Source organism: Apiospora hydei (assembly GCF_038363865.1).
Source record: "Apiospora hydei strain CBS 114990 chromosome Unknown utg000006l_segment0_segment0, whole genome shotgun sequence".
Lineage (NCBI taxonomy): Eukaryota > Fungi > Ascomycota > Sordariomycetes > Amphisphaeriales > Apiosporaceae > Apiospora > Apiospora hydei.
Window position 1 is genome coordinate 3,502,734 of NW_027117365.1, and position 26,186 is coordinate 3,528,919.

Genomic DNA, 26,186 nt, shown 5'->3' on the forward strand with positions numbered 1-26,186 from the left:
TGGGGCCCTTCGTTTTCCCTTCGATTGGAAGGAGTGTGTGTGTGTGTGTGGCTGTACGGGGCGTATCTGTCTCAGACTCGGCCTGCAAAGTTCAAACCTCAGCCCTTACTGTGAAGGGCGGGCATCCCTATTTTGATAGATGCATACGAACGTGCACTTCAATCGTATACTTGAAATAGTATGCAAAAACCTTATTCGGCCTCGTGCCAGTGACCTGCGGCTAAGCGCCTAAAGGCGAAACGGATCGGTGGCCTGGTCGGCAGCTACCAACACCAACAACCAACAGGGCGGACGTTTGTGAGGCGTAGATTAGTTGACATCCCATCAGCCGTTGGGACTGACTAGCGACCGAGCGATTTCGCCACCTCGCGACCGGGCCCCCAAGCGCCAAATGTTCCGGAAGAAGCAACTGCCAAAAAAAAAAAAAGAGAAAAAGAAAAATTACCGGCTGGAACATGGAACAAAAGCCTACGAAGCCTCTCCTCCAGTGGTTTGTCGATTGACCTCTGGTGAGGTACTTCCCCCCTTCGCGATCGGCAAGCCACTGTCACCCACCAGACGCATCTTTCGACTTTCTGTGCAGAGCAAGGCGATTCGCCAGTCCGGATTCGGGGATCTGCTCGCTCAAGGGGGTCTGGTCGAGGCTGGCTGGCAAGTCCCGCGTAGTACTGCTTGACTGCCAGACTGCCCGCGCCCCCAAGCCAGCACCAAAGCCTGTGCCAACTTCCATCTTGGGTAGTATTTTGTTTCCCTCCTGGCCCCTGCATTTCCGGCTGCATCAGCCAAACAGCAGACTTTGGCGGTCCACAAGTACTTGTGACGACACCCAAGCTGGCCGTGGGTGATCTGTGTCAACCGAATATCTTGTAACAATGGTTTGAGATCGGCATCAACCAGCTCTGCGAAAACCGGGTCTCCCGGGGTAGGGATGGCCTGGCCGGGGAAAAAGACGAGAAAAGAAAAGCCATGGCAACGTACGCACATGGGGTAGATTCGTAAGCTGTGCCCCAGAAATGATGCATACCAGGTCCTAGGCTCCTAGGCTGCACACAAGCGCTGCCACGCTCTATTCTTGGGATGTACGGGTGCTACTACTTGTACACTGAGGCGCGCCCGTTTTGGAACCAACAGCCTCTTTTTCATCTCTCATTCTGCGTATGCCGGACAGTGAGTTGCTGGTTTTATACCTGTAGTGAAACATATCTTAAGTCGGCAGGGCCCCCTTCGAGAGAACCAGAGAGAACCAGAGAGGACTGCGTCTTCGTCTTTCACCCCAGAAGTGTGCTATGCTTGCCGCTCACTGATCCATCCTATCCTCCACACGCCCCGTAATAGCATAGCATCATGTACGCCCATTCGCTCAAGCCGCGCTCTCGGTTACTGTCGCCCGTCTTCATCTTCTTCTTCAGTCTCTTTGTCTTCTTTCAGCTCATCCGCTGGTGCCGGCCCGTCCCCGGCGCTACCGACCGCATCTTCCTCGAGGAGGAGTCGGAAGAGTCCTGCAGGCACCACGATGGCCTCTCCGACGTCTTCGTCGTCTTCAAGACCGGCGCCACCGAGTCCCTAGACCAGGTGCCCACCCACCTCGCCACCACCCTGCGCTGCGTCCCGCACTACGCCATCTACTCCGACTACGACGAGGTCATCGACGGCGTGCACGTCCAGGACGCCCTCGACGAGGTCCGCGCCGACCTCAAGGACACCCACCCGGACTTCGAGTACTACCAGCGTCTACAGGACGGCGGCCGGTCCGCCTTCTCGGACGAGGAGAACGCTCAGTGGGCCGCTACCCAGAGTACTATCGCTGGCCGCGACACGCCCGGCTGGCGGCTGGACAAGTGGAAGTTCCTGCCCGCTGCCGAGAAGGCGCTGCGCCAGGGAGCCGCCACGGGCGCCAACTGGTACGTCTTCTACGAGGGCGACAGCTACATCTTCTGGCGCAACGTGCTCGACTGGATCGCCAACCTCGATCCGGCCCAGCCGCACTACCTCGGCAACCCCATGATCATCGGCGACGTCGCCTTCGCCCACGGCGGCTCCGGGTTCGTGCTGTCGCGCACCGCGCTCGAGATGGTCGTCGTCGAGTACCGCCGCCAGAACCTCGAGTTCTACGACGCCTTCACCGCGAGCCACTGGGCCGGCGACTGCGTCCTGGGCAAGGCCCTCGCCGACGCCGGTGTCCCCTTGCTCTACGCCCGCCCTAACCTCCACGGCGACCACCCCACCGAGCTGGGCTTTTTGGGCTCTGTCTCCGACCCTACGAGCCAGGATTGGTGCTACAATATTGCCAGCTACCACCACATGGCGCCATCTGATATTGTGCAGATGTCCATGTTCGAGCGCCAGTGGAATAAAGGGGTAAGTTGCATTGGCTTTCAGAGCTCCATCCTTCCCAGGATGAAGCTTTACTTTTTCTTACTAACCTGAACTTTTGCAATAGAACCGCACGCTTCTCCGACACGGAGACGTCTTTACGAATTGGGTCTTACCGCACATCACATCGCGACGCGATGCTTGGGACAATATGTCCGAAGACATCGTGGAGTACCCCGAAGGCACGACCATCACCATGCGGGACTGCTACAAGGTCTGCCTGGGCCAACCGGACTGCATGCAGTACTCGCTCTCTGGGCAGTCGACGTGCAGGACGTCCAAGATGATGCGACTCGGTCGCCGACGTTCAGCGGTCGAGGGCGAGGAGACCATGGCGTCGGGCTGGATGACGCATCGGGTAAATGCGTTTGTGGAGGTCATGGACGAGTATTGCGGCCAGGATGGCTGGGTACTACCATAGTTCCACTCGTGTTTCTTTTGTTTACTATGTCCACTATGTGTAGATGGCATGGTTGTCGTTTATGAACTTGAAATTATATGGAGCGACGGCGTTAAAGGGGGTACCAACCAAACATCATCTGCGGGATAGCGGCGGAGATGGGAACAGGAGCATTTGCATCTTTGGGTGGTTTCTCGTGGGGAACAAGGTCCTGATACCCATTGGGAGAATTGTATAAAATACCGAGGCTTCACTGGCCATCATCCAGCATATTCTAGATTCTCTACTAGAAGAATCCAAACCATTCAACAACATACCTGTCGTGGCTGCCCCTTTTTCATCTGAGACTCAATCGTGCTCTACGCTGCTACGGGAACGCGGCGTCTTTCTCCTATAGCGACACGAATGGTCACCACCCCCTTATTGTTGGGTGCCAGAGCCCCGGGCGCCGATGATGCTGCAACGAATAGCCGTTCGGATAATGATGTCCGTCCATTATAGGTATACAAAGATACGTGGAGGGCTCGTACGACTCGTTACCCCGCGGTGTATGCACGTAGATAAATGAGGTCGTTTGACTGGACTGGACTGAAGTACACAGGCTTTACCATCTACATCCAAACTGGGATCATGGAGTATTCGGCACACATCTGGCCCCTAGTCGTGGTAGTGTTCTCGTTCTGGTTGGTGTCAACGGCCGTCTCCTGGTGGCGGCTCCGCCACGTTCCGGGCCCCTTCTTCGCCTCTGTCTCATGGCTATGGACCCCGTACAAGATCTTCCGCGGCGGCGGCGTTGACCACTCGTACCTGCGCAAGTACGGGTCCGTGGTTCGGACGGGGGCCCAACCAGGTCCTCATCGACGATCCCCAGGCCTTCCGACAGCTCAACGGGGCCCGCAGCCTGGCCCACCGCGACACGTGGTACTCGATGTCCAAGCTGGACCCGGAGCAGGACACGACATTCTCTTCGCTGGAGATCGGCCCGCACGACCGGCTCAAGGCCAAGGCGGCACCCGGCTACAGCGGGCGCGACGGCGGCGTCGACTTCGAGGACGCCGTTGACAGAACGATCAAGTACTTAATCGACGCTATCCGGCACCGGCACCTCTCCTCCTCCAAGGAAGGCGACGATGACGATGATCTCGTCGAGGTTGACTTCGCGCACCTCATTCGTTTCTTCAACATTGACCTCATCACGGACGTCGGCTACGGGCAGCGGTTCGGCTTCCTTGATGGCAAGGACGACGAGTATCGATACACCCATGGGATCGAGCAGTTCGAGACGGTGGCATCAATTCTGGCCGAGATACCACCATTGCGCCATCTGCTTGTTTCTCCTTTAATCGCACCGCTGCTGGCTCCCAGGCCAGGAGATAAATACGGGATGGGAAGGATTTCCGGGTCAGGACCACCTTACCCCTTTTCTTTCGGCGACTACCAACTGGATGCTAATAGGACGTATCTCCGGATAGTATTGCTCGAGAAATCATTCGCGGGCGTTTCGCGGACGACGCGAAGGATCGAGGAGACATGATTGTACGTTTCGACAACCACAATCCCAGTCTTGTCCCCCAGAACCGCCAGGTTATAAAACAAATATAAGAAGGCTGAATGGAGCTGACCATACCACAACTTAGGGAGCATTTATGCGCAGTGGAATGAGCCAAAAGGAGACTCTAGCCGAATCTTTCGTCCAGATCCTGGCCGGCTCAGACACCACAGCCGTTGTCATCCGCACGACCATGTTGCATATCATCACGGCGCCGAGAGTCTACCAGCGCCTGAAACAGGACATCAAGGCTGCAGGCTTGGATGATTCGTCCCCGATCAGCAACGAACAGGCTAAGAGTCTTTCCTACTTCCAGGTGAGTAAATTGCTCTAGTGCCTTACTATACAGCTGTTGTTGCCCTTCCTTCTTTACACTGTGGATTGATTGCAACGCCTGTGGCGCGCGGCACTTGGGCTAACCCCTATTTTTCTCTTACCTACAACGCCAGGCCGTCATGTGGGAAGGCTTCCGAATGGGACCGCCCCTGCTCTACGGCCTGTTCAAGGTCCTCCCGCCGGGCGGCGCGACGCTCTGCGGCGTCCCGCTGCCCGGTGGCACGTCGGTCGGCGCCAACAACGTCGCCATGATGCGGCGGACCGACATCTTCGGCCGGGACGCGCACCTCTTCCGCCCCGAGCGGTTCCTCGAGTGCGACGAGGAGACCCGGAAGGAGAGGGTCCGCACGGTGGAGCTGCTCTTCGGATTCGGGAGGTGGCAGTGCGCGGGCAAGAACCTGGCCATGATCGAACTGAACAAGATTTACTTCGAGGTAAGTGTCCGGCTCGTTCCTTCCATCGTCCTCAACTCCTGCGCGTATATGGGGGGCGGGATGGGGGGTTGTAGATGAAACCGGCATTTTTGCTCCGGATGTAGAGGAGGAAGCAAAGAAGAACGAAGCATTGAGCATGCGGTGTTATTTGAGAACTGTATGTTGACTATAAGTTGACTTCTTTGTCCTGGTAGTTGCTGAGGGCTTTCGACTTTCAGATAGTAAATCCCGGCAAGGCGTGGGAAGTGAAGCCATCCACGGTAAGCATACAGAGCAAGATGTGGGTCAAGATCACAGATGCGTCCGATGAATAGCGCAGCTTGGTTCCGAGCAGTGGGATTTCAGAAGGGAATGTGTTGTCTATTTCAAAAGAATGGGTTTGGGTTAAATTGTGGTCATATCCCTTGATGTAAGGTCGGCTGCGGGTATGTCTGGCTTTGATGTGTATTTTACCCCCAAGCCCCTATTTATGCAGCACTTGAGAGAGATATCACATCAAATATGGCTTGAGTGCTCATTTATGCTTGGTAAACTAATCTTTTAGTAAATATTACTTCGGAATTGACTTGAAGCTAGAAATAAGCCAAATGACTGAAGATAGTGACGAGAGCATGACTACTTATCGTCAGAGCGTGGATGAGGTAGGAAGTGACCATGTTAATAAGCTGGTTATTCACAATAGTAGGTATTCGAGACGCCAAGACGTAGTGTTTCAACTTATTCAGATAATACAGAGAGCTATTCATGCAATGTGGTAGAGCTGGACCCTCTCACGCATGCCCCGCAGGACCCTGCTACAGTGCGCTACCCCTCTATTGCGTCTTGACCTCCTGATCCAGCTCGACGGCCTTAACGTGCTCGTGGCTCTCCATGGTGCTCATGGAGTCTTTGGGGAATTCAACACTGATATGGAGAAAAACGGGTCAGTCCGAGTCGAGAGACATAGTTGCAGGGCGAGGGCTGTTTGGGGACATGGCCTGGCAGTTGGAACAGAACAGGGTGAGGAGGGATTAGGCAGTAACATACGAGAATCCCTTGATGAGGTTGTACTCGTGGCCGATCTTGCCGCCCTGGTCCTCGGCATGCTTCTTCGCAGCGGCGATCTGGTCGGCCGACGCATCGGGCTTGCAGGTGACCTGTTCAAGTAAATGTTAGAAAACCCCCTGGCTGAGCAGCAATCGAATTGTGCAACACGGCGGTAGACGTACGATGTAGGTAGGCATCTTGGCTTGTGTTGATTCGCGGAAGAAACGCTTGGGGTGTATTGTTTCTAGATAATAGGAGCGTGGGGATGTGGGCTTGGGGGTTGATGTTTGTCTTGGAAGAAGGAGAAGCTGTCGGGGAGGCATGGGGATACATGTACTTATTAAGAAGAGGCCGCCGCCTTATTTACTGAGGATCCAACATTGAACCCCATCAACAGCTGCTACCTAACCAATAGGTACTACGCGAGCCTACGGACGGAGAGCGAGATAATTGAGGAGTGGACCAACACAGTTGCATACGTCATGCCGCTAGCTTGTGCCTAAGGTTGCCTCTTGAAGCCGAGCCGTCAGCCAGTCACACACCACATGAACATGAGACGACATCTTCAGTGACCTCACACACACCATACGAACTGCTAAGAACAAGGCCTGGCTTTGCGGCCCAACCAAGGTTTTGGGACTCGCTGTCATCGCGATGCATCTATCATCAAGGCATACTATGTAGTTTGGTCTATGTCTCACTTGCATTGGTCTTTCCATCAATGTGCTACCTGGCAGCCTGGCAGAAGACAACATTGAACAGCTTGTGACGCTGAAAGTATGGGCAGAATGAGGGGTCTCGCTGTTGCGACTGGAACGGTTATCTTATCAAACCCACTGCCCCTCCCTTAGGTTTCCAGGGTACTCCAGGGTACGGAGGTACATACAAGGCATAGCGTTCCCGCTGAATAGCATGCCCCACATCGATAGAATCGATAAGCTGCGATTAGATAACCATCTCGAACTTTTTTTTTACTGGTACGGGAACTGGAGTCAGGTATGTACGTAGAGGATATCGATCCCAGCTTGCGAACGGTTCTGGTGCTTTTTACATTAGAAACGCCGCCATCATGGAGGACCAGTCGCATAAGCCTCATCGCAAGGCGAAAGAAAAGAAGAAGCACTCCGGAGGTTTGTAAATGCCTTTTCTCTTCCCAGATGCCTTGTCCTAACCGAGTTTGTCCTCTTAGATGTCAACCCCAAGGCCTTCGGTGTTTCCAACCCGGGCAAGCTTGCGAGACAAGCCGCTCGCTCGCAGGATATCAAGGAGAAAAGCTTCCACGTCCCCCCTCGCCGACCGTACACCCGACCAAGCACCCGCGCCTCGTCTCGTCTCCATCGTTGGCCCGCCAGGCGTTGGAAAGACCACACTTCTGAAGTCGCTGGTTCGCAGATATGCTAAGGAGACCCTGCAAGAGCCCCAGGGCCCAATTACCGTAGTCACGTCCAAGAAACAACGTTTGACCTTCCAGGAATGCCCCAATAACTTAGAAGCTATGGTGGACACGGCCAAGGTGGCCGACATTGTTTTGCTGATGATTGACGGTAACTACGGGTTTGAAATGGAGACCATGGAATTTCTCAACGTCTTAAGTGCCACGGGTATGCCTGGAAATGTCTTCGGCGTCTTGACTCATTTGGATCTGTTCCGAAAGCCCCAAGCACTGAAAGACGCAAAGAAGCGACTGAAGCACCGACTCTGGAGCGAACTTTACAACGGCGCCCACCTGTTCTACTTGTCTGGAGTGATCAACGGACGCTACCCTGACCGCGAGATCCACAACTTGTCCCGTTTCCTTTCGGTCATGAAGAACCCTCGACCTTTAGTCTGGCGAAACTCGCATTGCTACTCTGTCATCGACTCGTTCCGAGATGTTACGCACCCTACAGCCATGGAGGAAGACAAGAATTGCGATCGAACAATCGCCCTAAGCGGTTATCTGAGGGGTACCAACATTTCGGCCGAGGGGCAGAGAGTGACGATCCCTGGTCTCGGTGATTTCACCGTATCTCAAGTCCAGCCGTTGCCGGATCCGTGTCCTACACCGCAAATGATACAGGCAATGGCAAAAATAACAGGAAAGACTGGCAGGAGGAGGCTGGATGAGAAAGACAAGAAAGTCCACGCGCCCATGTCCGACAGATCTGGTCTCAAGATCGATGGAGACGCCATCTGGATTACCCGGGAGAAGGGCTTCAACTTCGACAAGGACGCCGAGGGTGTCGAACACGGCGAAGGCGAAGAACTCATCATCTCACTGCAGGATCAGAAGAAGCTGCTCGGCCAAACCGACGATGGTGTTCAACTTTTCCGTGGTGGCGAAAAGATCTCGAAAGTCGCCGAGGAAGAGGACACCGGTAGAAAGAAGCACAGAACCGTCAGGGTGGCTGACAGAGACGATGACGAAGACGAAATCATGGACGACGAGGGCTTCGTCAGCGGCGAGGACGACGCTGGGTCGGACGAGGAGGCTGAGTTCAGTGAACAGAAACTGGGCAAACTTTTCCGCCAAGATAAGGATAAGACTGGTAACGACGACGAATTTGTCTTCGCTGACAGCGACTCGGATATGGGTGATCTTGGCTCCGAAGATGAGGATGAGGAAGCCGATGATGATTCGGATGAGGATGAAGACCTCGACGACGACGACGACGACGACGAAGACCAAGCAGAAAGCCGGTGGAAGGAAAACCTTACGCGAAGAGCATCGAGCATGCACGACAACCGTCCATCATATCGAACTGCGGATCTTGCACGGCTGATGTACAACACATCCATTTCCGCCGATGAGGTCCTGCAAAGGTGGAAAGGCGAGGTTGAACAAGAGGAAGAGGAAGACGACATCGAAGCAGCTGACGAAGATGATTTCTTCAAGAAGACCAAAAACGAAAAGGACACCTCGACTGATGATCGCGCCGTGCCTACCTACGACTACGAGCAACTCACTGTCAAGTGGACCCTGGAAGATAACATCGAGCTCATTCGAGAGCGCTTCACCACTGCGAACCTCAATGGCGCTGGCGGAGAAGGCGAAGATGGCGAAGACGCATTTGGAGACGAAGACAGTGAGGGTGACGGAGAGTTTGAAGATCTTGAGACTGGCGAGGTTCACAAGGCTGAATCAAAGCCAGTGGGAGACTTCGACGAGGAGCGAGCCCAGAACGCGAAGCGTAAAGAGGAACTGAAGCTTCGATTCGAACAAGAAGATCGTGAGGGCTTTGCCAACGATAAGGCTAATGCTCGGCGAGAGGCCGGTGCAGATGCCGACGAGTTCGGTGAGGACGAATGGTATGACAGGCAGAAGGCTGTCATCCAGAAGCAGCTTGATATCAACAATGCCGAGTTCGAGGCACTGGATGAGTCGCAGCGTGTCAGTGTCGAGGGTTACCGCGCTGGTCAGTATGTGACCATTACGATCGAAGGTGTGCCGGCCGAGTTCACCGAGAACTTCGATGCCCGTATGCCAATCATTATTGGCGGAATTACTCCGACTGAAGACCGATTTGGATTCTGCCAAGCGAGAATCAAGAGACACAGATGGCATAAGAAGATTCTCAAGTCCGGAGACCCTCTTATCATCTCTCTGGGTTGGCGCAGATTCCAGACTCTGTAAGCACCATCCCCTTTATACGTTCCAGTTGATATTAGGATGCCCAAACTAACTGACTTTACCCAGACCCATGTACAGCACATCCGACAATCGGACAAGGAACCGTCTACTAAAATACACACCTGAACATATGCATTGTTTTGCTACATGGTGGGGTCCTCTTATAGCACCCAACACTGGCTTCGCCGCCTTCAACACGTTCTCGTCCCAGAACCCTGGCTTCAGAATTGCTGCCTCAGGTACCATTCTGAGCGTTGATGAGACGACCGAGACTGTCAAGAAGCTCAAGTTGACTGGTGTACCTTACAAGATCTTCAAGAACACTGCTTTCATCAAGGATATGTTCAACTCGTCTCTTGAAGTGGCTAAGATGGAGGGTGTGGCCATCAAGACGGTTTCCGGCATTCGCGGTCAGATCAAGAAGGCTCTCAGCAAGGACGATGGCAAGTTCCGTGCAACCTTCGAAGACAAGATCCTGATGAGCGATCTTGTGATTATGCGCGCCTGGTATCCTATTAAACCCCACCGTTACTACAACCCTGTGACGAACCTTCTTGGAGGATGGCAGGGCATGCGGTTGACTGGTGAGGTTCGTCGAGACCAAGGCTTGCCCACGCCGCAGAACAAAGACAGCAAGTACAAGCCGATTGAGAGGCAAACGCGCCATTTCAACCCTCTACGAGTGCCCCGTGCTCTTGCCGCCGACCTGCCCTTCAAGTCCCAGATCATTCAGACCAAGGCTCAGCGCCACAAGACGTACACGCAGAAGCGTGCCGTGGTCTTGGGGGGCGAGGAGAAGAAGGCTCGCGACCTCATGCAAAAACTCACGACTATTCGCAAAGACACGGTCGCCAAGCGTCACGCCAAGAAGGAGGAGAAGCGTGTTGAGTTCCGCAAGAAGATGGCGGCCCTCGCAGACAAGAAGGAACAGCGCGAGAAGAGAGAGACCAAAGATTACTGGCGCCAAGAGGGCCGCAAGAGAAAGGCGGACGAGAGCGGTGGCGGCGGCAAAAGGAGACGCTAGTCTCGTTCTCGTTGCCCGGATTTGCATGCTGCGTTTGTCTATCGCAACAAGCTGTATACTTAGATCTATAGTATTTGCCCGGCTTAGAGGTGTACATAAAAGCTTGCATATTTCATGATTACAAACATCTCTTGTTCAGTACCTGTTAGTCACGATTTTGACAGGCAATGTTAACTAGCCCCTGAAATGAAGTGAGATATCCCATCCTGCCATGGGTTGGAGCTGGGTGTAGTGCGAACACATTTTCTAGTCCCGAGAAACCTGTTTGGCCGCCCCTTTATCATCCCCTGTCGAGAGTTATCTTTGTCTTTGGGGGCCGCTGTGTTGTGCTTCGATGGGCGGTTCCACTGCGTGCCGGGCGCACTCGAGCAGGATTCTACAGGGCTAAGGAAGTCGCCGGCAGAACAGCTAACCCTTTGGCAATCTTTTCGATCGGTTTCCCGTGTTTATATCACAATAATTACGAGCCGCACTAGCGCTCGGCCAGGCACCTTGACGGCGCCTCGTGTGGCCTGGTCGGGATTCCGCATGTTGGCACAGATGGGTAGCTGCCACACTTAGGAAACTACAAGGTGTCCAGGGCAGGGTATTGACTTCATACGAGAGCACGATAGATCGCTTGGAGCAGCTGCACCAAGGGAAGCCAACGCATAACGAGAGAGGTTCGATTCCTGTCCAGCGCCATTGGTTTCGTTGCACACTCTCTTTCCTGCATCATGGCTACCCCGATGGACAGATGCCCAAGACATGCATGAACCATTGTAACCATACAGGTATAACCGCTAAAACTAGCACGATGCGACCGTTTCCGACCCAGAGCGGTCAGCTGATAAATGTGTGATAGACAGAGCGGTGACATGAATCTCATTGCAACAAACCTAAACTCGCGTGTCTCGTAGATCGATGCAATGGACTGAGACAACATAGAAGAAGGGGCTAGATTTTCTTCCTGAGCCGATCAGCCTTAGCTTGTCTCCCATTCTTGCGTGAATGAGTAGTTGAAGGGCCACGACAAACGTTGAAGCTGCACTGGACACATGTGGGTTCCATGTGGACATGATGACCGTAACAAGCTCACATGGATAGTGCAATGCCCAGCTGGATTCATAGAATGAGGCCTGGCTGGTGAGCCTGGCCTACGAGGCTCGACGTATTAATCTGGAATAGTCAAGCCATGCCAGGCATAGACTTATACTTCAACGGTCGCCATAAACACAACGGCACGCCTCGTGTTAAGAGGCTCAAACCTGCTCTAGTTCGTGCGGCAGGGGCTTATAATAAACCGCCCCTTGCCCATACTCGTTTAAACGAGGGCATCGGAACGTTGCTGTGACTTGTGCCAAACCACGTTTTCCTCCCCTTTTCTCTTATCCCCAGTTCAGTACCCTAGTTCCACTCTTCCTTGACTCCTCCTCACAATGCGTGCCCAGACGACACTGCTCGCCCTGTTCGGCCTGCTGGCTGGCAATGTCGTGCGGGCCGGCATGCGTATGACGAGCCCGCTGCCCATTACGAAGATGGGGATCGAGGGGCCTTGCGACATGATGGACCCCTACGACCGGACCTACGTCGAGGAGTGGCCTATCCGCGGCCACGACGTCGGTCTTGTCTTCGACGTGAACAACGCCTATGTCACCCTCCAGGCGACCGTGGTCAACGAGGGCTCCATCGAGGACTTCCGCGACCTGCGCCCGCCCATCCACATCCACCGCGCCGACGACTACTGCTTCATGCGCATCCGGGGCGTCCGGGAGTGGATCGGCAAGGACGCCCTCTTCCAGGTCAAGCAGTACATCCCCGGCTATGGCTATAACTTCACGGTATGTCTGGCAGAGCCCCCATGCCATGCATAAGGTCTTGAGAGACAGAGAGAGAGAGAGAGAGACAGAGTGAGAACAAAAAAAAGATGTAGATTGACTGATCGTTCAACAGTGTGCGGCCATCAAATTCGTCGGAGGAGGCCCGCACAAGCCAACCTGCCGCGGCTTCCATGACCAACTCGTCGAGACGGTTGCGCACCCGCTAGATGGCCCGCCGATGGAGGAGGGCGATGGGGAAATCAAGTACGCCGAAGCCGAAGCCGACGACGACGACGACGTCTTGGGGCAATGATGATGCTCGAGGTATGGCGGCAACTAGTCGTCGGTCCTGGGTTTCATACCCGAGAAGCGCGAGAACGAGTACGTACACATATCGCCCAACGTCAAACCCGGCTGGTTTGGACCGTCTCTCGGGTATAAGGATCATGTGAGCATCAGATTGGAAGTTCGGAAGCTCCCTCTCCCCTAGCTCATAAAATATCAAGTTTCTTGCGTGCAGAGTAGCCGTTCTGTTTTGTTTGAGAAACCGCAGCAGAGACAGGCAGGCAGACACCATAGTCCAAAGTGCAATTTAACCTTATCCATGATATACATACCATGAACCTTGGCGTTAGACCCGCCAAGTGATCAAGTTTACTGAGCTGCAGATTCAGTAGAGAGAGGTGTGGAAAAAAGGCATACGCTTCGCCATTGGCCGCCCTCGATTCGACTAAACAAATTACAATCAAGAAAATGCTGAGAGCGACGTCGTGGACGGCCGAAGTTGGGCCTGGACGTGTGATTGGCCAGAAAGAACGGACTGCTTTCCGATCGGTTTTTTTTCTTCCCTTTTCTTCCCACCTTGCCTGGGATCAACATGGTCGCCAGTCAGCCAGCAGCGAAGCACTAGGTAGACGGAAGAAATCAAGACAAAAATCACAACCATTTACTTTAGTTACAAATAGCGGGTTGGGTATGTGGTATTTGGACCATGATTCTACTTTTCGTCACCATTACCTAAGTACATGTACTCGATAAAACACACCGATCGATTGATCAACCTTGATTTCAAAAGGCTGGTGGCCATCTGTGAGTTGGTGGGGACTCGGGATGCAGATGCTGTGCAGGAAGGAGGGAAGGTACTAGATGTATGTACAGACCGCAGGAATCATGGCACTTTCCCCGCGTGACAATCGTTATCATGGGATGGTATTTTGCCATCGAAATTTGCAAAACGCCATGACAAGGCGCACTGCACTTCTCGATATTGGTCTGTATGCATGACGTGTAAATGACGGGTGCCATGCAGGGTCGGTGTAGAGCTTGGGAGCAAATGCGGCTGCATTCGTGCATCTTATAGATGGGAGCTGCGACTTAGCGAGACATGAAAGCGCAGCTGGTACGAGCTGTGGCGTGAGAGTTACAGAGTTGCAGAGTTGCTTGAGAGGTGAGGAGGGTACTTGCCATGCCTGCGTCAAGCAGGTATACATCACATCATCTGCCTTCCTTACTCGCCTCACGCGCTCCCGACTGTCCCTTTTCTTCTGCTCGGGCAGCCACTACGGCAGCGTCAAGCAAAAACCGCCATCTATAACCTAGACCACCCCCATCCTTTGATTCTGCAGACGGCTCAATAGAAGTAGTCGACAGCAGTCTGCCTAGGTGTACAAACCTACATGGCTCCATACCATCCTGCCATGCAACACAACAGCCCACATCCTTCTCAGCGCCGCCCTTTAGCACCCAAAGGCAACCCCCGCCCTGAAGTGCTGGCACCCCAAGCTGGCCTCAAGGGTAACATTAGACCCAGACGCCAGATAACCAAGCATGCCGTGAGTCTCAGACGGTCCTGTACACTCCTGGGCTCTGCTGAACTGCTCTTTCTATCAAGTGTAAGCCATGCCAAGCCAAAAAGGTCAAGGTACGTCGCTCCCTCCAAAACGTGCGGTGTCCCTGTATGGGCTCCATCCGCCCCTTCTACCTCACAACTGACAGCCATTGGGCGTTATATCTAGTGTGACGGGAACTCGCCATGCACCCGTTGCACCCTGCGCGAGGTCGAGTGTGTCTCCAGCCTGACGGACGACAAGATTTCTCTGCAAAACGCCCATGCCAACTTGGAGGCCCAGCAACTGCGAGAGGAAGACTACAAGAGCGTATTTACTGCTCTGCAGAGCGGAAGCGATGGAGAGGCGGCGGAGATACTGGCCCATCTGAGGATGGGAATGGCCGTGAGCGTCATTGCGGAGCGTTTGCGGAAGGCCGGGGTCGAAACCACAACTACTCTCTGCCCCCAAGGCCGAGATATGCAGCCAACTCCCTTTACACCTCATAAGCCAACTTGTTCGTTGCGTGCCCTCGAGCACAGTTTCCTCGTGCCGATCTTTGATCGCAGCATATGGGGCGTCCAGCAAGAAGAGGGGCATGAGGAAGAAGGAGACGGCGATATGGACACGAGCCACTATGACACGGAAATATGGCAAGAGCCTCTGTTACAGGTAAGCCACAACAAGTCCCAACGTACCGCACATTATATATATATATATATATATATATATATCTGAGACGTGCTCTAGCTCCGATACTTTGGCAACCTGCCGTTCACGAGCGGAGTAAAGGCAAACCATTACCCGGCAAACATCCAGGCTATACAGATGTCGAATATCTGCAATGTTCTCTGGGCAGCCATGCCGGCAAACTGCCGCTCCGGAGGTGCGCTGCCCTGCTTCCCAGCACTCTTGATGTATAGCGGCTCACAATGGGCAGGATACTCCACCAAGGGCGCTCTCTTGGGAATAATCGACATTGCCCATCAGCTGATCGCCGCCGGCACCCCGGCGCGCGAGATCACGGGCGAGCACCACAACGTGCTGGCCATCGCCAGCCCCACCGAGTTCTCGCGCGCGTCGCTCCTGTCCCAATGGGCGGCCCGATTCATCTTCAGCGTCACGGGCACGGCCTGCACCCTCACCTCCATGGCCGCCGCTTGGCGAGTCTGGGTTTTGATGCGGTGGCGAATCGACCCGTCGCCCGAGACGTACGCGGCCATGCCGGAATGGATGCGGCCTACCACCAAGCAGCTGCTCTACCCCCACGTGGAGATTGTCGACTCGATCGCTTATCCCAAACTGCGAGACGCGGTGACTTCCCGCCCATCTATGCAGGCCCATCCGAATCTTGTGTGGCTCATGGATGCATATCGAGGTTGCAGGTAGGAAGACCCATTCTGAAACCGACATCACACACAGCGCTTATGCGTAGACGGAAGCATCCCATCTAACTCGATGGTTTCTTTTGCAGATGTCGCTTTGCTATGGAATTTTCCGAAATCGTTTGCTATAATAAGACAACTGGCCAACCAGACTTCACAGAGCTTGCAAAGGTATGTGTTTCAAATGTTGAGCAACGCGATGTACAACCCCCTTGGCATGGTGGAAACTTACCAGGAGTGGGAACAGGCATGTGTCGCAGACCTTGACAATTGGACAATTGGGCCAGTGTTTCGTCAGTATCTGCCGAATATGGACCAGCTCGTAAATATTCGACTCGATGATGACTTCCCGGAGCCAAGGATACCTGAGGAAACGTAGAACTATTTTAGATCGATAAAGATGGCTGCGCTCAGCAGCCTGAAGCTGTCGTGGTGTTTGGTCAGATTGAATTCTCGCGACTCTTTTGCCTGGCCCAATTCTGCGTGCCTGGATCGTCTGCCAATTACGACTCTCGGGATGGTTGGTCTGCCACGCCCTTTCTGGTTATGTGTCTGACTACGCAGTATAGATTCAGCGAGAGGTATAGACCCATAGCTTTCCCATAACGAAGGACAGCCCGCGTAGCAGAACATCTAGAGGGCGACGATAAAAGTTGGCAACAACCCCGCTGCGCGGCCTGGTGTTCTCGCAGATCTCGGTCTCCATTTCCCGCAGTGCGTTGGGCGTATCGCGAAGCTTCGTCAACATATTGAACATTTCTTCGATGCCATGTGACAGGGAATTAGACCTGTGGCCCTAGCTCATGTGCTAACGAACGAACCGGCGTCTCGCCGTCGACATTGGCCGCACCCGCACCGGCTCCCTGCGAGCAGGAGTAGGGCCGTGCTGGCCCGCGCCGTTGGTCTTCCCGCGGCATGGTGCAATGGCGTGTCCCTTTTCGCATGCATTGTCTTCGTCGAACGGGGCACCGTATCGGAGCAGGCTGGGAGTTTGACCGGATGCTTGGCATGAGGCCAGCTTCGCTGTCGTCTTCGCGGAGGCTCGGGCCCACTTCGTTTACCAGGAGCAGACGGGCCAGCACACTGGGCCAGCAGTATGGGATTTCGACAGATCTCGGAAGAACGTGGTGTTCAGGTCCAGACATGTGTTCCCCATGGAGTCTTGTCAGTTCATCAGGCAGCGTGGCACTGACGAACGGCATGGCCGAAACCCACCCAGGAGGCTTTTTACGTTGTCCATCCCCCCACGGAAAGGCCGCGCATGCTGATAGGAGGGTTGCGTGGACGAATCCAGGAAACACGTTTCGACACCCTCCGAGTGGCCCAGGAGGTAGCGGGCCATGTCCACCTGGCGTGCAGCGCAGGCGTCGATAAGATCTCGTGGCACGCCGGGCGGGGAGAGGCGACCCTCATCGACTGCATTCTAATTTGCTCGGTACGCGCCGAGGACACGATAAACTTCGACGCTTCCGTTCTCCAGGTGCACAAGAAGACATCGTCAGCGCGACCGAAGCTGTAGCCATCGACTCAGTGTTTTACGAGGTACGCTTCGAGGGCCACGACATCGTACTGTCCGATGTGTGCCCTGAGGGGACTCTGTGTCTTCACCGACCCACGACTCTCTCATGGCGCCATAGACGAAGGACTGGGCGGGACCACTCCTCCACCAAACAATCGGAAAGGAAGAGAAACGAGGTTTGCGGGATTTGGGTATCTTGGGACTGTGGGCTGCCTGACCATTGGGAGCGGATATTACATACGCTACGGTATCTCTGGAATCATCGGTCATTCGCCATTCGTTTTAATGATGTCATGGTGTGTAGAAGGGGAAGAAGGGCACCTGGGCCGCTGAGATGTCCAGAGCAAGCAGAAAGGACGGCTAACTAGCCGTTGTTGAGCCGGCGGGGAATTATTATCTTGTTTATTGCCAAGAGTTGGAAGACGTCCACTACTCCAATCCTTCCGCCGCTGGCTGGGAATTAGCAACACGTCAAAAGTCAATGAGTGAGTCGCCGCCCAGTCACGAAAACGACCGGCTCGTTCAGACTGCCCGTTTAGGCAACTGCCGAGAGCAGGCTGACCATGATCTGCCAGTACATGGATGCATCATGCCTGGCTAGTCGCGGAGAAACTCTGGGCAGTTCTTCCTTCTGCGGTCGGGCACATCGGATGAAATTTCTGGATGAGATGTGTGCCCAGGAAACCAAAGATTGGCAGGGTAGCCGTCGATTCTGAGCCGCCAGATGCCCTGGAGATGCCTTCCGAAGACCCACTGAACCACTGCAGGGCCGTGCTGGCCAATTTCCAGACGAAGGCATCGTTTGGAGTTGGCCGTCTCAGAAGCAGCCCCCCGCTGCGGCCCCACTTGCGTGTTTCCAGATGATTGCTTGCAAGCCCCTCTGCCCCTGGATTCTGGCATCTTGGCCGATTTTGGCCCCGACTCCCAACTGGCCGCTATGCCCGGCCCTGGTCGATATGATCCCCCGTCACGCCTTTCCGTTCCACCACCTCGGCGCGAACCATGCGTGCGGATTGGACCAACGCACCTCGTATCTCCACTTGGATCGTCGCAGGTAAGCAAAATCACATGGATCCTAGTCTCAACTCATGCCAGTGCCAGCCAGCACTGCCGCCGTCTACGGGCTCTACCACTGGTCTGCCGTGGCCTGCGACCTTGAGGCTCTGCGAGTCGACAACGACTCCATTGTTTTGATTCGGCCTCCATCTTGTCATTGGCAAGGATGCTGCTACAAAACGCCATCCGACATGGGACGAAACCGTTACCCAATATCAGGAACCAAGCAAGGACCCCCTCGGTCCATGTCAGTCGACATTTCTCTGGACCTCTTGGGCGAGACGTGGGGGCCGACCCCTTCAGTCTTGAGATGAAGGACCGTCCACTGTTCGGAAGAAGCCATTGCTCTTCGGTCCAGGTGGTGGGGGGAGAAGGAGGTTTGGCTGTTGCGCCTGGCAGCGTATATAGAGAGGCCATGACTCGGGTTACTCTTTTGCATTTTTCCTGCTACGCTCCTCAGCAGTCCAGTTCAGATCTCTTCCCTCCTTCGCTTTAACTATCTTCATTCTTTACCAGGTCGGTGACCTTCACGTTCTTTCTACACTCTACCACGAGACATCCATCGCACAGGTGCAACATTTTAGCTCGTTTTCCGCATACTACCAACGTTGCTATTGCCAACCGCTTCTTCACAAAACCAACCACCCAAACAACCTTCGCCAAAATGCAGTACGCACTTACTTTCGTCGCCCTCGCCGCCCCGGCCCTTGTCTCGGCCCACGGCGCTATCTCTTCTCCCAAGCCCCGTTCCGCCGGCAAGGCCATGGCCGCCGCGTGCGGTCAGCAGGTCCAGAACCAGCAGTCCTCGGACGCTTTCGGCAACATCCAGGGCGAGCTGCAGGTCGCGGCCAAGGACATGACGGCCGACTGCAACCTGTGGCTCTGCAAGGGCTTCCAGTTCGACGACAACTCGGCCAACGTCCAGTCCTACACCGTCGGCGAGAAGGTCCCCATCAAGTTCGACCTGCGCGCCCCCCCACACCGGTACCGCCAACATCTCCATTGTCGACACCAAGTCCAACAGCATCATCGGAACCCCCCTCAAGACCTACGACACCTTCGCCTCCAACTCGGCCCCTCAGGCCGCCGACGAGAAGAGCGTCACCGTCACCATCCCCGACCTTGGCGGCAAGTGCACCACCGCCGGTGAGTGTGTTATCCAGCACTACTGGGACGCCCGCTCCATCGACCAGACCTACGAGTCTTGCATCGACTTCACCGTCGGCGGTGGTGGTGCCGGTGCCGCTGACGCCGGTGCCGCCGCCCCTGCCTCCTCCGCTCCCGCCTCCTCCGCGGCTGCTAGCGCGCCCGCCCCTACCACCCTCGCGACCCAGACCCGTGCTGCCACCAGCGCCGCCGCGGCTGCTCCTACTGCCTCTGCCCCTGCTGCCGGCGGTGACGCTCCCGCCACTGGCGGCTCCGGCGCTGCCCTGTACGCTCAGTGCGGCGGCAACGGCTTCTCCGGCGCTAGCTCCTGCGCCGAGGGTACCTGCAAGAAGCAGAACGACTACTACTCCCAGTGCGTCCCCAACTAAGGGAGACAAGGAAGACCCGTGTATGATGGATTGGATTGGAGCAGGCTTTAGTTTCGTTGTATATATGATCTCCCACATTTCTCCAAAAAGCATTTAAATAAGGGAGTGAGGAGTATTTGAACTGTGTATAGATGCAGCAAAACCTGGACATATGTACAAAATATTCAGATGTTTTCTCGTTGCAACTTTGGTTTCCAACGTGCTTGTGTCATGTGTGACCTTCCATGACTGTTATAATGGTGACGCCCTACGCTTGCTGAAAAAGGAGTGTCCATCAAATAGTTTCTAGATTGGTTTCCCCTCAGACTCTTTGCGCCTGTTGCAACTAGGAGCGGCTCGGGAAGTACCAAAAGTGAAAACCAACGGTCTCATAATCGCAGTGGATATTCTCTAACATGAATCTTTCTCGTATAAGTAGCTCGAAACCCAATCTCATAGGATATTGACAAATTGCTATCTCTATCTACTTAATTACTCAAGGAAGTCACCAGGGACGTCGGGTCCTAGATTGATTTTCGTGAGCAGGCAGGATAACGGAAAGAACAGGATTTGGGTCAACAACTTACCCCAGACATGCAAGCTATCCGGCGAAGCTTTTGAGCGGTGGGGAGGCTGGGTGTCATCAACCAGGTCCCCGTCAACGTAGTGTTCCATGATGTTACCGGTAGGATCGAACCTGCCAACGTTGGTTAGTGTTTCCGCTTCATACATGCCCGATCACGTTGAACGGTCCGGAAGGGAATCATTTCCCCCGCTTACCAGTAGTCGAAGATCTGGCTGCCCAGGACGTGTCTTCCGACGCCCCAGCAGTTCTTGTACCCCTTCTCCCTCAGCCAGTCGTGACCCAAGACCTGGGTATCGAAGTCATGCGTCTCATACGAAGTGTGATGGACGTGAAACTTAGGACCTAACAATCGGGCTATTATCAGTACGGCAATATATAGGTATATATCACTCATCCTCTAGAGGCTTACCTTGGTAAAAGAAGAAGCAGTGGTGGTCGACGGGCTCCTTTCCGCGGTCCAGCCGCAAGAAGCAGGTGATATCGGTACCAGCTTCGTCGTGTACAAGCTAAGAGAGAAATAGGTCAGCGAGTCCTTGAACTTGGACCTCCTAGTCAAGACCAGAAGAAGGCCCCACGGATATATATAAACTTACATCACTCGCGATCAGGTTGAAACGAGTTGTATAGAATTCGTAGTCTTTGGCGTAGTTGGTACTACAGTGACCCCAATGCCCGAGCTTGTGCACCGGGGCCGGTCTCTTCTGGAAGCGCTGGAAGTGGTTCTTCGGGCGGTTCTTCTCAAACGGCTATCCGAAGGGGGGAAACAACCACATTAGTCCCTTGATGAATCATAACCTTACCCTGTCCGAGGCATCGCGTCGCAGAACCAGCGGCGCTGCCGCAATTCTGGATAAGGAGGGCGGCTGGCACGGATACAAACTTACGTAGTTTATGGGCTCCTGCGGTAGCGGGATCTCCAGGACGCCTGTCTCCTCCTGGCCGTAGACGAGGTGGAAGGGGAAGTTGTCGACGGGGTCGTAGAAGGTGACGCACTTGCCCTTGCCGGGGGCGTCCTCGAGCTCGTAGATCTTGGTGGCCTTGGGCAGGGTCTCGGCGGCGTAGCGCAGCTCGTCCTCGGACTCGACGACGTAGCCGACGCCGGCGAACTCGTCCCGGTCCGCCTTGACGGCGCAGACGACCCAGGGCGCCGTGCCGTAGCCGCGGAAGTAGATCTTCTCGTCGCCGTTGACCCGCTTCTCCTCGGTGAAGCCGAAGTCGTGGAACCACTGGACCGCCTTGTCCATGTCCTTGTACTTGTAGTACGCATGGCAGATCCGGTTCAGGACGATCTTCCGGGGTGCCTCGGCAGCCATGGTGGGGAAGATTTGCCGGGAGACGTGCAGGGAGGTAGTATGTCTGTAGCTTGCGATCTACCTTACAGCGGTAGTGAGCGAGTAACGAATCACGAGTCTCAAAGTCGTCGTTGTGTAGTTTGATACAACCGCAAGGCTTGTTTATGGCGTGGAAGGAGCTCTTCTACAAAACGGACAAGGCCTTGGGGGAGGACGTGGCAGAGCATGAGCATTGATATATAGGACGATGGCTCAAACACCGGAAGTCCGCCCAGCGCACCCGCAGCCGGGCGCCCTATATTTCCCCGCAAAGCATCGATGGATTTAACCCAATCGAGCATATGGAGTCTGGGTATAGAGCCTCTGATTGGGCCTATCGGGATCATTTAAGCATAGAAATTGCCGAGTCGGTACATGGTCGAGGATCAGCAGGCGAAACTGGCCCATTGTCGCAATCTGCTAATAGCTCGCAATAGCTTACGCAGAGTGCTACATAGGGGACCAACCCCCCGCAGCAATTTGACGCAGGAGTGGTTGGAAATACCTCCAAGCCCAGGTCGGCATTTGGAACGGGGTCGACTGTAGCTTCTCTATTGCAGATCGTACGCCGCCAGCCACGGTGGTTTTCCGACATGCGTGCGCTACTTATCAGCACAACGTGGACTTGCAGCGACGGAAAAGGGCTTAGTCAGTTAAATCCGATGCGGCACATAAATCCGAACGACCATCTGACGATTTGCTTCTACCTACTCCAGCAAGGTCAAACAGGTCAAGGCCCTCTTGTCGAGACATCCGTGGTATGGAAGTGACCTCGGACATAGTTCTGAGTCCGTTATAAGTTGGAGAAGAAGTTATGATGGCCCCCTCCCCGCATAGGATGTCATATGTAGTCGTATATTTATTTCCTCCTTCTTTTTCTAGGTAAGTAGGCTCTGTCTTTTTTGTTCTGGCTACACAGCCTTCGCGACGACTGTGGCCTGCAGGATGTGATGCCGGTCCTAAAACGTACATGGTGAGGTATGACTTTGAAGGCATAGACAGTGGGCAGCTTTTGGGTCAACATAAACACAATATCGAATGGATCGAGGTGAGCGATTGGTTACAGCAGTGCTGCATATATTTCCCCGCTACAACCACTGTACAGTAAGTGAGAAGTAGGTTAGTATGTACATACGCTATTCCGGCCCCCACTACGCTCTAAATTGGAACCCATGACGACAGTGCCCAGGCCCCTAAAAAAAGGCCTGAGAGACACAGATGCAGGGCACACGAACAGGGGCTGAGGGGCTGCTGTTGCTGCGACGTCGCTCGCTCGCTCACTCCCTCGAATTCAGCCCCTCCATCCCATCAAAGCAAACCTTGAGGCTGAAAGACCAAAACCGTAGCCCAGGTTTCCCAAATCCTACCCTAGTCTTACCTGCATATTCTGCTTGGGGACCGTGTGTACAGCTGAATGCCACTCTGGCTTTCGCGAGCGACCTTGTTCCTCTTCACTCTCTTGATCGCAGTCGTTGCAATCCTCCTGCCCACCGCAGCCCCTAAACGGGCCACCGATCCCACCACCACCAGCGCCCCCACCCCAGCGTCCGCAGCAGCAGTCATCGCCGCCAACATGATCAAGAAGCTCTCGAAAGCGAGCACCAACACGTCCCTGGCGTCGACGGCCTCCAACTCGACGACCGACCTCCCGAGCATCAACGGCAACGGCAACGGCAACGGCGGCCCCTTGCCCGTCCAGCCCCCGCCGCGCCTCCTGCCCTCGATCCTGACGGACGGCGGGCCCCTGCCGCGCCTCGTCGTCTTCGACCTCGACTACACGCTCTGGCCCTTCTGGGTCGAACACACGTCTACCCGCCCCTGAAAGTCGTGGCCGGGAGCCACAACTCGACCGCCGTCGACAAGGTCGGCGAGACCTTTGCCTTCTACAGCGACGTGCCCTCGGTCCTGCACGGCCTGGGCATCGCCGGCATCAAGATCGCCGTCGCGAGCCGGACGTCGGCGCCCGACCTGGGCCGCGAGCTCCTCAAAATGCTGCACGTGCCCGCGCTGGGCTCCATCTTCAGCGGCATCGGCGGCTCCGGCAGCGGCGGCGGAGGAGGAGGAGGCGGAGGGAAGGAGAAAGAGGCCGCCGTGACGGCCTTCACCGCCGCGCTCGGCCGCAAGGACAAGGCGCGGCGGGCGCTCGACTTCTTCGACGCCGGGCTCGAGATCTACCCGAGCTCCAAGATCCGCCACTTCGAGGCCATCCACAAGAAAACGGGCATCCCCTACACCGAGATGCTCTTCTTCGACGACGAGAGCCGGAACCGCGAGACCGAGAGCTTGGGAGTCACGATGCGCCTTGTGCGTGACGGCGTCTCGTGGCAGGAGGTCGAGAAGGGCATCATGGATTGGAGGAAACGTCGGGCTGGCAAGAATTAGAGTGGTCGCACATCAGACCAGTGAGTGGCCCATAGACAGCAATGGGTCAACTTATTTTGAAATGTGTTTATATTCAGCGAGGCGTTTGGAGTTGGTAGATTAGCATAAGCTATGGTATATAGAAGGCAACCAAATCCGACATGCCGCCCATGTCCACCTACACAAGATCAATCGTCTAAATGCACAAATGTGCCCAGAGAAATGGTATAAGTCTTCCTTTCTTCAGTATGCCGCCAAAAAGGCCTCAATTACTCGTATGCTCTCTATACATAACCCAACAGGATGCCCATATTTACTGAACAGTGGTTGCTTCTTTCGAAGGAGCGGTGTCTGCTGCAGTCTTCTCGGAGAGCCCGTTCGACTCAGCTCCCTCGCTCCCCTTCGCGGCCTCGTTGATGAAGAGTTTGTTCAAGTCCACAGCTGCAGCGTCTACAGTCTTGGGTGTCTCTCCATTTGTCGTAGTGGTAGCTGCAGCTGGGGCAGCGGGCGCCGCAACTTTGTCCTTACCAAACTTCTGGTTGGGGAAGGCGACAGGAATTGTAGCGACGCGATCCATCCTTTGCTTCTTGTCCTTGGTACCGACGGCCATCAGCTCGAGACGTTTGCCGTCGTCATACGGCCGCCAGTACACAGGGCCCGGAGGCAATGCGGTGTAGCCGTTCTCCCACGACATCAGCCGCTTCACCTCGTCGTCAAACTTGGGCTCTTCGAAAAATTTCCATTCCATCTCGCCGCCATAGGCCTTGGGGATGTTCTTAATATCAATGAAGGAAGTCAAAACTGGCAGCACATCGGTGGGGCCGAGAATAAAGATCTTGGAGACGGTCACGGGGTCGAACCAGCGCTTGACCCAGCCCCATACTGTCGAAAAGAAGGCGGGGGCGCCAATGATGAAGATACCTGCACTCATTTCCGATTAGTATCCGACCCGGTATGTAGACAGAATAGCCAGAGGAGGGATCTACGCACGGTCGAGTGTCTCGGGGTAGTGGGCAGTCGCCAGCATGCTGGCTGCCTGCATATGCGCCTTGAGGTTCCAGAACATGCGCAAGCTGACTTGGGAAATGTCCACAATGTTTGTGCTCAGGGTGATGGGCGTCTCGGCATTGTCTCGATCAGTGCACTGGGTGCACAAGGGCTGCGCAAAGCGCGTCAGGTTCTCGTACAGCGCAAAGAGACGCAGGAGCTTCGCGGGGGTTGTGCCGTCCGTCTTGGCGCTACTATAAGTGGTGTCGGTCGACTTCTCGTACTTGGCTACCGTGTTGGAGTCGAGATGCCGTATTTGGTAAACGTAGATCGGAATGCCCCTAGTATGTTCCCGTCTATTAGTACTTGAACGCATTGCCTGCAGGCTGTTTTGTCAAGATGCCAAGTCATACCGTCGATCGCGTCGTCCCGTGAACATGGGGTACTACATGCTTCTTGGTAAGCAAATCATGTTCGTGCACAGTTGTTTGTTTCGTTTCGGAGACTCACAAGCTTCTTGGAGGTCTCGTAGGCATCGACATCAATGGTGTCATAGAGCACGTCTATCTCGTTGGCGGAGCGGAACTTTTCGGTCTCGCTGAACTGGCCGTAGGCATCTTGGACTACCCACTTGCGCGCCCGGAGATATCGCCTGTATGGTTGCCCAATGGCGTCAGCTCTTTTATCCTCTTTCCTGGGTGACTACAACAACAACAGCAGGGCAGGACTAGGCGCATACAGCAACGTAGGATCATCGTGCGATGGTGGTGGTCCCGGAGTCCAAGCACCCTTCTCTTGGAGGAAGATCTTGAAGTCTTTGAGGTCCTGCTCTTCCGATGCGGTGAGGTGGCCAAGGTGACCCTGTGGATATCCGTGTTCGACCCCGCCAGCCGAGGGAACCCGGTGAATCGAGCTCGATTTGGTCATGGTAGGCAACGGGTAAGCTATAGAGGTCTGGTGAGGTAGCTATAGGACGAGCAAGAAAGTAAGAAACGGGTCCAAAACAGGAAGGTTTCAAAGTCGAGCCAAAGGATGCCTGCGAAGGAGGGAAGAAACAGAGGGAGTGAGGC

At 54.8% G+C, this 26,186-nt stretch overlaps 12 protein-coding genes across 12 annotated transcripts; 8 read left to right on the forward strand and 4 right to left on the reverse strand.

Annotated features, from left to right (window-relative positions):
- Positions 1-1,344: 1,344 nt before the first annotated feature.
- PG997_008316 (uncharacterized protein) lies at positions 1,345-2,794 on the forward strand (the record flags this gene model as incomplete). The annotated part of the gene is made up of 2 exons (XM_066812631.1): positions 1,345-2,358; positions 2,441-2,794. The coding sequence occupies 2 exons, from the start codon at positions 1,345-1,347 to the stop codon at positions 2,792-2,794; spliced, it is 1,368 nt and encodes a 455-aa protein (XP_066667973.1).
- Positions 2,795-3,403: 609 nt separating this feature from the next.
- Positions 3,404-5,406, forward strand: PG997_008317 (cytochrome P450; the record flags this gene model as incomplete). The annotated part of the gene is made up of 6 exons (XM_066812632.1): positions 3,404-3,601; positions 3,624-4,058; positions 4,229-4,309; positions 4,411-4,638; positions 4,772-5,092; positions 5,287-5,406. The coding sequence occupies 6 exons, from the start codon at positions 3,404-3,406 to the stop codon at positions 5,404-5,406; spliced, it is 1,383 nt and encodes a 460-aa protein (XP_066667974.1).
- Positions 5,407-5,904: 498 nt separating this feature from the next.
- PG997_008318 (uncharacterized protein) lies at positions 5,905-6,315 on the reverse strand (the record flags this gene model as incomplete). Its single annotated transcript, XM_066812633.1, has 3 exons — positions 5,905-5,995; positions 6,119-6,228; positions 6,301-6,315. 3 exons carry the CDS (start codon positions 6,313-6,315, stop codon positions 5,905-5,907), a joined length of 216 nt encoding a protein of 71 aa, XP_066667975.1.
- An 872-nt stretch (positions 6,316-7,187) lies between these two features.
- PG997_008319 (uncharacterized protein) lies at positions 7,188-10,752 on the forward strand (the record flags this gene model as incomplete). Its single annotated transcript, XM_066812634.1, has 4 exons — positions 7,188-7,248; positions 7,308-7,443; positions 7,511-9,727; positions 9,795-10,752. The coding sequence occupies 4 exons, from the start codon at positions 7,188-7,190 to the stop codon at positions 10,750-10,752; spliced, it is 3,372 nt and encodes a 1,123-aa protein (XP_066667976.1).
- A 1,418-nt stretch (positions 10,753-12,170) lies between these two features.
- PG997_008320 (uncharacterized protein) lies at positions 12,171-12,864 on the forward strand (the record flags this gene model as incomplete). The annotated part of the gene is made up of 2 exons (XM_066812635.1): positions 12,171-12,572; positions 12,685-12,864. The coding sequence occupies 2 exons, from the start codon at positions 12,171-12,173 to the stop codon at positions 12,862-12,864; spliced, it is 582 nt and encodes a 193-aa protein (XP_066667977.1).
- Positions 12,865-14,248: 1,384 nt separating this feature from the next.
- On the forward strand, positions 14,249-16,357 carry PG997_008321 (uncharacterized protein; the record flags this gene model as incomplete). The annotated part of the gene is made up of 7 exons (XM_066812636.1): positions 14,249-14,383; positions 14,443-14,472; positions 14,567-15,049; positions 15,128-15,762; positions 15,852-15,933; positions 16,153-16,282; positions 16,332-16,357. 7 exons carry the CDS (start codon positions 14,249-14,251, stop codon positions 16,355-16,357), a joined length of 1,521 nt encoding a protein of 506 aa, XP_066667978.1.
- Positions 16,358-16,544: 187 nt separating this feature from the next.
- PG997_008322 (uncharacterized protein) lies at positions 16,545-16,964 on the reverse strand (the record flags this gene model as incomplete). The annotated part of the gene is made up of 1 exon (XM_066812637.1): positions 16,545-16,964. The coding sequence occupies one exon, from the start codon at positions 16,962-16,964 to the stop codon at positions 16,545-16,547; it is 420 nt and encodes a 139-aa protein (XP_066667979.1).
- Positions 16,965-18,283: 1,319 nt separating this feature from the next.
- PG997_008323 (uncharacterized protein) lies at positions 18,284-18,651 on the forward strand (the record flags this gene model as incomplete). The annotated part of the gene is made up of 2 exons (XM_066812638.1): positions 18,284-18,335; positions 18,377-18,651. The coding sequence occupies 2 exons, from the start codon at positions 18,284-18,286 to the stop codon at positions 18,649-18,651; spliced, it is 327 nt and encodes a 108-aa protein (XP_066667980.1).
- Positions 18,652-19,001: 350 nt separating this feature from the next.
- Positions 19,002-19,872, forward strand: PG997_008324 (uncharacterized protein; the record flags this gene model as incomplete). The annotated part of the gene is made up of 2 exons (XM_066812639.1): positions 19,002-19,321; positions 19,362-19,872. The coding sequence occupies 2 exons, from the start codon at positions 19,002-19,004 to the stop codon at positions 19,870-19,872; spliced, it is 831 nt and encodes a 276-aa protein (XP_066667981.1).
- A 471-nt stretch (positions 19,873-20,343) lies between these two features.
- Positions 20,344-21,750, reverse strand: PG997_008325 (Glyoxalase family protein; the record flags this gene model as incomplete). Its single annotated transcript, XM_066812640.1, has 6 exons — positions 20,344-20,375; positions 20,439-20,548; positions 20,632-20,791; positions 20,847-20,943; positions 21,031-21,183; positions 21,238-21,750. The coding sequence occupies 6 exons, from the start codon at positions 21,748-21,750 to the stop codon at positions 20,344-20,346; spliced, it is 1,065 nt and encodes a 354-aa protein (XP_066667982.1).
- A 1,591-nt stretch (positions 21,751-23,341) lies between these two features.
- On the forward strand, positions 23,342-24,150 carry PG997_008326 (Mg-dependent acid phosphatase; the record flags this gene model as incomplete). The annotated part of the gene is made up of 2 exons (XM_066812641.1): positions 23,342-23,574; positions 23,607-24,150. The coding sequence occupies 2 exons, from the start codon at positions 23,342-23,344 to the stop codon at positions 24,148-24,150; spliced, it is 777 nt and encodes a 258-aa protein (XP_066667983.1).
- A 292-nt stretch (positions 24,151-24,442) lies between these two features.
- On the reverse strand, positions 24,443-26,058 carry PG997_008327 (uncharacterized protein; the record flags this gene model as incomplete). The annotated part of the gene is made up of 5 exons (XM_066812642.1): positions 24,443-25,050; positions 25,120-25,457; positions 25,530-25,561; positions 25,627-25,810; positions 25,856-26,058. Coding segments are annotated over 5 exons (1,365 nt in total), but the record flags the coding sequence as incomplete, so codon positions are not given.
- Between the last annotated feature and the right edge of the window lie 128 nt (positions 26,059-26,186).